Source organism: Charadrius vociferus, unplaced genomic scaffold, assembly GCF_000708025.1.
Source record: "Charadrius vociferus isolate BGI_N301 unplaced genomic scaffold, ASM70802v2 scaffold559, whole genome shotgun sequence".
In the NCBI taxonomy this organism is placed as follows: domain Eukaryota; kingdom Metazoa; phylum Chordata; class Aves; order Charadriiformes; family Charadriidae; genus Charadrius; species Charadrius vociferus.
Window position 1 is genome coordinate 141,989 of NW_009650252.1, and position 10,673 is coordinate 152,661.

The 10,673-nt window shown below is 63.2% G+C and overlaps 1 protein-coding gene across 1 annotated transcript in view; it reads left to right on the forward strand.

The window, feature by feature from the left end:
* Window positions 1-10,673, forward strand: part of SNED1 (sushi, nidogen and EGF-like domains 1) — a 25,181-nt gene that overhangs the window by 13,844 nt on the left and 664 nt on the right. The window contains 18 exon segments of the mRNA XM_009893084.1: window positions 1-44; window positions 196-312; window positions 989-1,105; window positions 1,191-1,307; window positions 1,558-1,671; window positions 1,760-1,933; window positions 2,117-2,230; window positions 3,201-3,314; window positions 3,765-4,079; window positions 4,678-4,974; window positions 6,155-6,338; window positions 6,428-6,540; window positions 7,075-7,353; window positions 7,773-7,917; window positions 8,245-8,327; window positions 9,088-9,174; window positions 9,428-9,544; window positions 10,046-10,133. The exon segment at window positions 1-44 is cut by the window's left edge and continues 11 nt beyond it. Of these exon segments, the coding sequence (XP_009891386.1) occupies window positions 1-44; window positions 196-312; window positions 989-1,105; window positions 1,191-1,307; window positions 1,558-1,671; window positions 1,760-1,933; window positions 2,117-2,230; window positions 3,201-3,314; window positions 3,765-4,079; window positions 4,678-4,974; window positions 6,155-6,338; window positions 6,428-6,540; window positions 7,075-7,353; window positions 7,773-7,917; window positions 8,245-8,327; window positions 9,088-9,174; window positions 9,428-9,544; window positions 10,046-10,133 (2,619 nt within the window).

Consider the following 10,673-nt stretch of genomic DNA (forward strand, 5'->3'; position numbering starts at 1 on the left):
GCCTTCCCCCTCCGTCTTCCACACTGCCTACGGCACCAACCACAGTAAGTCTCATCCATGGGGACACGGGACCAGCCCCGGGGAGGGACGCAGTGGGGGCTGGGGCAGTGGGTACAGATACTGTCATCAGCTGGGGAGCAGCCCTCACACCCCTGCTCATACATCCTCAGTCATACCCTGTGTTTGGCTTTGCAGCGATGCCATCCCCCTGCGATTCTGAGCCCTGCCTGAACGGGGGGTCCTGCGAGGTTCATGACGACTCATACACCTGCGAGTGTCCTCGAGGCTTCCTTGGCAAGCACTGCGAGAAAGGTACCTGCACAGAGCTCCCTAACGGCCCCAGGACCTGGCAGGGGGTGGGAGAAGAGCTTTGGACCCTTGTGGGAGATGAGCAGCTGCTTGCTGAGCTGCAGCTGAAAGTGGGTGCAGGTTATCCATCCCATCCCATCCCGCAGGGTAGAGGTAGGATTGCAGGGCTCCCCAACAGTCACAGCAGCCAAAACAGTTGTTTTTCCTGCACAGCACCATCAGTGTTGTTTTTACACGCTTGAGCTTCTGGCCTCAGGAGCAGCCCCCATCCCCTGCCATTATGTGCCCGTGGCCCCCTGAGGCCCTGGCACATGTCTGCACGGGTGTTGTTTCACAGTCTTGCTGAGCCCAGGGCTGTGAGGCTCAGGTGCACTTGGCTTTCTCACAGCGAGGGGTTCAGTGGGGCTGCACAGCACCATCAGTGTTGTTTTTACACGCTTGAGCTTCTGGCCTCAGGAGCAGCCCCCATCCCCTGCCATTATGTGCCCGTGGCCCCCTGAGGCCCTGGCACATGTCTGCACGGGTGTTGTTTCACAGTCTTGCTGAGCCCAGGGCTGTGAGGCTCAGGTGCACTTGGCTTTCTCACAGCGAGGGGTTCAGTGGGGTGCTGGCGGGTGGCCGTGGCTCTCACGGTGCCGGCAGCAGTGGGTGAGCCCCGCTCTCGGTGCTCTCTCTGCAGCCAAGCCACGGCTCTGCAGCATGGGGCCCTGTCGCAACGGGGGCACCTGTAGGGAGGCGGATGGCGAGTACCACTGCACCTGCCCCTACCGCTTCACCGGCAAGCACTGCGAGATCGGTACGGCCCCCCGGCCCCCACCTGGGGAGGAGAGGCGGCAGTCATCCTGCTTGCTGCTCAGCTCCTGCCTGCCCTCTGCCCCCAGGTAAGCCGGACCCCTGTGCCTCGGGGCCCTGCCAGAACGGGGGCACCTGCTTCCACTACATTGGCAAGTACAAGTGCGACTGTCCCCCGGGATACACTGGCCGGCACTGCGAGATTGGTAGGTGTGAGCAGGGTGCACCGGTGCTGGGGAGGTGTTGGGGCTGCTGGCGGAGCAGACAGCTGCAGTGGTGGCAAGCGAGCCCTCGCTGCTTGATTTGAATCCCCTTCCCTGTAACTTGAAGTGCTTTGACTCTTCCTTGCAATCCCGCTGGAGGGCTGGACTGCGCTGCTGGAGGGGGAAAGGGGATGACTCTGGTTTTGTGGCCCTGCCAGCTCCGCAGCAGTTGCTCTTTGCTCTGTTCTTCTAGTGCCCTCCCGGTGCTTCCTCAGCCCCTGCGAGAATGGCGCTACCTGCGAGGACCTCGGTGGGGGCTATGTTTGCACATGCCCCGTGGGTTATGTAGGGAAGCACTGCCAATCCGGTAAGGGTCTTGGGCTGTCCCTGCCAGCTGGGGGCTGGGGGCTTGTGGGCCCTGCTCACCCCCCCACCCCGGTCCCCAATCTCCCCAGAGGTCGACTGCGGTGTCCCCAGCGAGGTGAAGCATGCTCAGGCGTCTTTCAACTCCACCAAGGTGGGCTCACTGGCAGAATACCAGTGTGAGCTGGGCTACACACTCAGTCAGCACAACCATCCCCGCGTCTGCCGCTTGCCTGGTGTCTGGAGCGACCCCCCGGAATGTGATGGTGAGGAGTGCTGGGGAGCCGCTGAGCCCTGGGGCACTGTCCCAATGGACTGTGGTCACAACTATGGCTTGGTGACCCCAGGACACATACTGTAGTCCTCCCTTGCCGGTGTCCACAGACAGGGACCCCTGCCTAGTGCTCACATCTTTCTCATTGGTTTTCCCCCTGCCCAAATGCTTGCAGAGATCGATGAGTGCCGGTCCCAGCCCTGCCTGAATGGCGGTCAGTGCAAGGACCGCATTGCCGAGTTCCTGTGCCTGTGTGAGCCAGGTTACACTGGCCACCACTGCGAGTTGGGTAAGAGACCATGCTAGCTATGCCCCAGGCTGCTGCGGGTGGCTATAGCAAACCCTTCCTCACCCCTCAGCCCCAGGGAATGACAGCAGGCGTGAACCCCATGTCCAGGAGCTGGGCTGCCTGCGGTTGTGTGTGTCAGCTTCAGCCTCCTGTCTGTGTGCTCAGATCAGCTTGCGGCAAGGGCTCCTCTCCCAGAGCCCCCCGCCAGCTGTGGGATGTGCCGGCAGGGAGACACTGCTGCCGTTCTGGTGGAAGAGTAGGCAGGGCTGCAGGGCACCTGCGCTGCTTGTGTCTGCCCGCTAATGGATGCTGTGTGGGCATCCCCATTGCTGATGGGGCTTCTCCTGACTCATGTTAAGCCCATGCAGATTAAGTCCCAGATGTCGGGATCTGGGTGGGAAGTGCCCTGCATGGTTCCAAAGCTGTTGGCCAATGGGGGGTGGGTGGTGAAAGCATCTTGAGGTCACACGTTTTTGGCTATGCTGTGCTCCTGCTTCCGTGTATTTGCATGGTGGTGGTTCTGTGTGGGTGTGGGTTGAAGGGGGTGATGGGCAGCATGGGGGCTGGTGGGACTCTGGCAGGCAGCTCTAGCCCAGCATCCTGGGGCCTGGCAGAGAACAGTGGTGGGAGAAGGTGGGGTGCTGGCTGGGAGTTAGAGGAGGGCACGTGCCGCAGGCACTCTATGGGACCTCTTGGCACAGCCTCACACTGCCAGCTGTGCCCATGTGTCCCTGTGGGCATGTTCCCATGCCCAGCTCCTGCTGCAGCCTCTGCGCAGGGTCAGGTGTGGGGCAGTGGGCTCCCGACGGCCTTGGGAGTGGGGCTGTTCCTGCCTCGTGGGCTTGGGGGTGGTGAGTGACTTGGGGACGGTCCTTACCCTGTGGGGGAAGTGCTGCCTCTCCAAGCCCCCCATCCTGTGTTGCTGGCCCTGTCGCTGTGCTGAGCCGGCACTTCTCCCACTGCTCCCCAGATGTCGATGAGTGCCAGTCAGAGCCCTGTAAGAATGGCGGGACCTGCCGGGACCTCCCTGGGTCCTTCGCTTGCTACTGTCCTGAGGGCTTTGTGGGGACCCAGTGCGAGACAGGTAGGGACTTGACCTTCCCAGGGCAGTGGGAGGCTGGATTGTGGGCACCGGTATGTGGCCAGTTCTGGCATGTGGCCAGGACCAGCACCAAGCCAGGCAGCTGGTTGCCATCCTTGATTCCGAGCCATCACCCTGGGTGCTTGCTGCCTGTCACATCTCCTTTCCTGTGGTTTGGGGGGCTGAGTTGAAACTGCTGCAGTGGGGAGGGGGCAAGGAATAAAGTGGCCACTGGTGATGGATCCCCTTTCAAAGGCATCACACCCCCTGCCAGGGTATGTGGCCACCATGGTGCTTGGGTGGGATTCTGGGTCCAGACCGGCTGTGCTGAGCCCCCAGGCTGCGCATCCATCCTCCTGCCGCCTCGGGGGGTCGTTGCCATCGCTCACCCACCAGAGCTGGCTGCTGGTATGCCAGGATGCCCCCTCACCACTGGCCTCCTCCCACCTCCAGAAGTGGATGCCTGCGAGTCGAGCCCTTGCCGAAATGGAGGGGAGTGCGAAAGCTACAGGGGCTCCTACCTCTGTGTGTGCCCAGAGGGTTTCTTCGGCTACCCCTGCGAGACAGGTGGGGGGGGGAGGGCGGTGAGGTGCGGGGCGACCGCTTGGCTGGCCGGCACCGCTAACGCCATTGGGCTTGGCTCCTCTCCTGCGGCCAGCGCCCCGTGCTTCCCCAGCCCCTGCGGCAGCAGAGGCTACTGCCTGCCTGGCAATGGCACCCACAGCTGCACCTGCAAAGTCAGCTACACAGGCAAGAGCTGCGAAAAAGGTAAAGGCCCTCAGCAGCGGCACCAGGATGTGGCGCAGGGCTCAACGCCGGCTAGGACCAGCAGCTCTCATTGAGGCGGGCCAGGGCTGGGGTCTTGCCACCGTGGGGGGCAGCCCCGGGCCCCACCGATGCTGTGGACGGGTGCTGCTGGCATGCTGAGCCACTGCCACGGGTGCCGGGCTCAGCAGGAGGACACTGGGAACAGGTTTCCCTGGTCCTCTGCAGCGATGGTGATCGCTCGGATGCCCTCAGGAGGGGAGGCTGAGGCATCTGAGGGAAGCCTCTTGCTGCTGGCACTGGCTTCCCCGGGGCCCCTCACCCCATCTCGCCGGTGTCCCAGGCCTGGCAGGCGGTGGCAAGCACTCAGCTGCCAGTGCTGCCAGGTCACGGTGGCCAGGAGCACTCGCGACAGCCCGGCTCTTCCTGCGCCTGCTGGGCCGGAGGCGGCTGGTGCCCTCAGGGCTGCTGCCAGGCATGCCGAGGGAGAGAGCAAGGGCCCTGTCCTCCATTGCTGCTGCTCTGCCTCTTGCTGCCGGCGTCAGTTCTCTAAAGATTCATGGCATTACCTCTCCCCTTTGCTTTTGCCCACACCCTGAAGAATTGCTGCCACCAACCTCATTAAAGGTGGAAAGGGTGGAGGACACTGGTGTGTTGATTTCTTGGCACCCACCTGAGGACGCAGCTGCCAGGCAACTCATTGACGGCTACGCCGTGACGTACGTATCCCTCGACGGCTCTTACCGCAGGACAGATTTTGTGGACCGAAGTCGTTCTGCCCACCAATTGCGGGCACTAGCCTCCGGCAGAGCCTACAATATTTCTGTCTTTTCAGTCAAACGCAACGTGAACAACAAGAATGATATCAGCAGGCCCGTCATGCTCACCACGCGCACTAGTGAGTAGTGTCCCCAGGGGGATCACGGTCGTGAGCAGGCGCGGCCCCCGCAGGCGCCAGGGATTGTGCCACCTCCTCCCCGCCGCCGGCTCCAGCTGCAGCCCAGGCCTGTGCTGAACCCTGGAGGTGGTGCAGATCCCAAAATCTAGCTGGGGCCCTTTGGAAACTGCTTGGCACAGAGAATTGCTGTTCTCTTTGCTGTGAGTAAAAAGGGACTGACCGCCTCCGCAGCTCACCTGGCCCCTGCCCAGGGGCTGGCACAGCCGCCAGCAGCGGGGACTGGTCCCAGATCTTGTCAGGGCCAGGCTGCACGCACTGCACCAGTTACTCCTTGTCACTGGGCCCAGGGCGTGCAGGTTCCCCAGTGCTGCCTGGCCAAGTTGGAGAAGCCCCTGCGCCAGCTGGGCAGCGGGCCTGGGCGATCTCTGCTGACAACGAGCCCTGTGGGCGAGTCACTCTGCCAGGCTCAGCGTGGGGACGTGCCAGAGAGGGCAGAGGCTGGCAGAGGGAGGGGGTCACTGTGATGCCTCTGTGGGGGCATGGGCAGCTGTGGTCCCACTTTCTAGGGCAGGCAGATGTAGAAATTGAGTAAATGGAGGATGGAGGGGATTAGACCTAGAAAAGCTGCCCTCTAATGAGAGGGAGGGGATGGTGGCAGGCCACATCCCCCCCAGTGGGCTGAGACCAAGTGAAGCCCAGGGGAGGAGAAGGCAGGCATGGCACTGGGCACAGCACGTGTCTGCGACCCCAGCCACAGCATCTTGGGAGGCCTCGAGCCAAGGCAGGTGCTTGGGGCAGGGAGAACTGGGCTCAGGATGGCCACCTGGGCATGCGGTGGGCTTAGGGCCAGGCCCAGGCCCTGCAGCCCCTTTGGAGCTGGCAGCGGGGGGCTGGGGGCAGAGGAGGACAGCCCCAGGGGTGCTACGTATGGCAGGAGGCCGAGCAGGTAGGGAGATGGATGGGCCTCCCACCTGTCTGCACCTCCCAGGGAGGACAGGAGAGAACAAGACTGGACAGGAAAGCATGAGTCCGGCAGGGCAGGTGGCACTGGGCTGCTCCTGCTGGGGAAGCCAATCCAGAGGGACAGGCAGGACCCCCCTATGCGGGGCCGTGGGGAAGTGACGCGGTGCCCTGCGATGACCAGCAGCTGACCGTAGCCCTCTCTGCTTGCTCTGGCCAGGACCGCGTCCGGTGGAAGGCTTTGAGATCATGAATGTGACAGCCAGCACCATCACGGTGCAATGGGCTCTCCACCGGCTCAAGCACTCCACCGTCAGTAGGGTGCGTGTCTCCATCCGCCAGCCGGGGGACCTGGCAGACCGCACCGTGGAGCTGAACAGCAGCGTGGCCAAGTACACCTTCCTGTGAGTGGGGCGGCAAGCGGGTGCTGGGCCTGCTGGCCCTCCCAGGCTGCCCAGCTTACCCCTTCCCACCCTGCCTTCCTCCTCCACAGGGACCTGCAGCCAGGAGAGAGGTACATCGTCCATGTTACCACGCTGAGCGGTCTAGGGACAGAAGACCACCTCTCAGAGAGTCTGGCCACGGCCCCCTTCCATGTGTGGACGAGTGAGTGGGGTTGCCCTCACTGCCCCCTGCTGCATGGGCTTTGGGGCTTGGCAGGCACAGGGCAGCCATGGCTTTTGGCCAGCAGGAAAGCTGCAGGGAGGGGAAGGTGTGAAAGCTGTCAGCCTGTCTGGCCAGCACGGCAGGGCAGGAGGTGTGCAGGCAGCCCTTGGGAAGGGCCGGCAAGGCAGCAGCATGTCCTCTCCTGCCAGATGTTCACTGCTCAAGCCCAGCATGAGCTCAGCCCCATGCAGAGCCCACACAGGCCCAATGCATTCCCTGCTGTACGGTGAGGGCCAGACCCAGGTACTGGGGTGCAGGGAGGCTCAGCCCACCTTGGCAGGGACCCAGCCCCAGCGCTGAGTATCTCCTTCCAGTGCATTGCATGGCTGAAGTCGGGCTGAGGGCTGGCCAGAGCACGTCCAGGCAAGTTGGGACCCTAGCATGCTTATAAGGTGGCATGTGAGCAAGTAGGGCAGTCACCATTCAAGGACACCAGCGCTGACCCCTTTTCTTTCCATCTCCTGTCTGCCCCAGGGCCTCTGCCCCCACAAAACCTCACTGCCTCCCGTGTCACTGCCACCTCTGTGTCCATGGTGTGGGAGCAGCCGCCTGCTGGCGCTGTGGAGGGGTACATCATCAACGTCACCACCGCTCAGAGTGTGAAGAGCCGCTACGTGCCCAACGGCAAGCTTGTGTCCTACACAGTGCGGGACCTACTCCCCGGGCAGCGGTACCGCCTGTCTGTGACAGCTGTGCAGAACACGGAGCAAGGCCAAGTGCACAGCGAGCCCATCCACCTCTACGTCACCACCTGTGAGTGCCTGGCTCACCGGGGCTGGGACGCTGTCAGTTCACTGCAGCACAAGGGAGGCTATGGGCTAATGGGGAAGCAGGGTGGGGGCGGTTTGGAAACCAGTTGACCAACAGAATAACGAGCCCATGGGGACTTGCTGCCCCAGAACTGGCTGCCCACAGCAGACTGTGGGGACAGGACGCAGGTCCCCTGCAAAGGGAGGTGGGTGTTGCAGGGTGCTGCCTCCACTAGCGGAGGGCAGATGCAGAGTTACAGCTCAGTGAGGCTTTGCAGGGTCCAGCACTTGCAGCCCAGGGGTGTGGATGTGTCCCCAGATAGCCCTAAATGGCAGCCTGGGGATGAGGGGTCTGGCTGGGAGTTGGGTGTCTGTGCTGACTCGCAGCCTGCCTCCTCCTAAGCCTAAGCCTTTGGTCTGCAGTGCAGAGGGACGGCGCTCCAGAGAGACGGTGGAGCCAAGCTGGACACCCCCGGGTCCTGCGCAACAGGCTGCCCCCGGCTTTCCTGCCCGAACTCCGCTTGCTAGCAGATCACGACACAGCTGAGGAGCCCTCACCAGCCCCCAGGTAGGCACTGCTCCAGCACTCCTGGCTCTTCCACCAGTGTGCAGCCCATGCATTGAGCTAAGCACAGCCCCTTTTCCCACATCCCATGTCTGGGTGTGCACAGGGTCAAGCCGTGCTCCTGCTGGGTTGCACCTCTTGCCCACCAATTGGGGTCCCAAGCCAGGCAGGCCCTTGCCCTGTAAGCAGGTCCCTGAGCCCATTGGACTCGCATGTAGCCTGATGCCGCCAGCGAGTGCTTTATCCAGCTGCCGCCAGCCCTAGTGCATGGGGTGGCTGTGGCCTGGGGGACCCTCAGTACCCCGTACCCTCATGGCTCTCCTGTCCCAGGTTCACTGAGCTGGTGGATGGCAGAGGGAGGATCAGCGCCAGGTTTGGCACTGCACTGGGCAAATCCATCACTGTGAAGACACGTAAGTGCTCTGCTGCATTTCTGGCCCCCTCCTGTCACCCAGTGCCATCTCCAGGGTGGCAGCTGGGCAAGCTGCTGTAGGGCTGGGGGAGCCATAGAGGAGGGCAGAGCCCTCTCACCTCTCCCTGGGCAGACAAACATCTGCCCTGCTTGCTAGACCCCTGCCCATGGAGAATAGTGACACACAGCCAGTCAGGGCACCCAGAGCGGGGCCCTCACTGATGGGAGGCAATGCTGGCTGTGGCACGGGCTGGACTTTTCCCCTGTCAGCAACAGTGGGAGCCCAGGCAGCGACTCCACAGCTCTCCAGTGCAGCCCCTGCATGCCCAGCAGCCATGCCAAGCACAGCCTTGCACTCGAGGAGGGCGCCTGGGTGAGAAGCCCCTCACTAGCCCAGGACCAGCCCCCCATTTGCCATCCCTGGAACACCAGGGATACAAGTGCCAGCACAAGATATCCTGCCAGGCCTGGGAATCCCATGCCATGGGGTGGGGAAGGGGCCCAGCACGCTCGATGGCAGCCCTGGGCTTGCTGCACATCTCCGCTCTGCCCCTGCCTCCTCAGGGCTCCGTGTCCCATAGCCCTCCAGGTAGCATGAGGTTGTCACCCTAATTCAAGGGGTGCCACCTGGCTAAACCACCTTGGCTAAACCACAGGCCTGTCCAGCCCTCTGATGCTGCAGGCAGGCTGAATCCCATCGGAGGGGCCGCCTTTGGGTCTGGCCCTGGCTGGAGGTAATATTTGACCCTCTCCTTGCACAGAGCCAGAGGCCCCAGTGAAGCTGGAGAATGTGGAGGTGTCCAGCCAGGGCAGTCTGGTACTGCAGATGCGTGAGGCAAAGAGCAAGAGTAAGTCCAGGGGGAGACAGACGAGCAGCACGGACCCAGCCCAGGCCCCACAGGCAGGCAGGTGGCTCAGCCCCTGCCTCCGCTCCTTGCTGCCCTGCTGGGAGACACACAAAGGCCGCAGTGTGGGCTCCTGCCAGCTGCCCCCTGCTGCTCACCTGCTTGCAGCTCTCCCCAAGGAGCACCCTGGCATGCCGGGGGAGCAGGTTGTGCTGCGCCATGGCCCTGGGGTCTGACGGCTGTACTTGTTTTGCAGGTGAGGGGCAGAACTGCTCCACAAACCCCTGCAGGAACGGAGGCACCTGCGCCAGGGACACTAAATCTTACCACTGCGACTGCCGCCCTGGATTCAAGGGCTGGCTCTGTGAGCTGGGTGAGTGCGGCGCTGCTGCCAGAGGGCCAAGCTCCCTCCTGCAGGTGGATGGCCCGTGCCCAGCTTGGCCAGTCACAGGTCCCCCAGGTCACTGAGCACACCCTGTCAGCACCCAGCTCCTCTCATCCGGAGGAGTACCAGCCATGCCCAGGCTCCACTAGAGAGGGCTGTGCTGTACTGAGAGCAGAGAGAGGGGCTGGGCTCTGCTCTTGGCAATTCGGGCGGATCTGGGAGCGCAGGTCCGCTCCCCGCTTCTGGCCAAGCCCTCTGCCTCCACGTAGCCTGGCAAGTCAGGCTCCTACCCTGCCCATGTAGTTACCATCTGGGCACCACAGGGCTGGGAGCTCTGCTTTTCCTGGCGGGTCAGCTCTGTTGAGCCCAGCGCTTCAGGACAGTAGAGGGGAAACCAGGGGGGCCTCGCCGGCCCCCTGCCACGGGGCACAGGCAGGCAGGGCTAGAGAAGGGCTTGTTGATAGCTCCCCTCTCCTGTTCCCCAAGCAGCCTGCAAGAAGGTGCCACACTCGTGCACGCGGCTGTACTCGGAAACCAAGTCATTCCCCGTGTGGGAAGGAGGCACCTGCCACTACCTGTGAGTACTGCCTGCAGGTTGTGCTCCCCCCTTTCCCCTGTGCTCAGAGCCGGGGATGTCTCCCTGCAGCTCGGCTCTGGGGAAGGGAGAGTGAGCGCCAGGCCGACTCATACCCCGGCTGGCAGCTGCCCCCTCCCCAGCGCAGGCTCAGCAGCCTCCTCTGCCCTCGAGTCTCCCCTGGGGCTGCCCCACCAGCCGCGTTTCAGGGCAGGGTGTTGCTGAAATGACAGCCCCGTAGCGGTGTTACCCACCTAGGTGGCAGTGAGGTTGGATTTGGTGTGCAGACCCCCCCGTCCCTGCCCACTGCCTGCCAGCCTGGCTCCTAGCTGCCTGTCCAGCTGCAAGCAGAGGGCTGGGGCAGCCCTGCTGCAATGCCAGGGCACAGGGGCCTCTGCTCTGCCCCCCACATCCTCCCCCCAGCCTTCCCGCAATGGAGGCACAAGGGCCTGGCTGTGAGGGGTCAGCCCTCAGGCATAGCAGGCTCAGCCCTGTTCTGACCACAGCCTGGAAGGAAATGGGGGAGACACCTTCCCCCCCCCC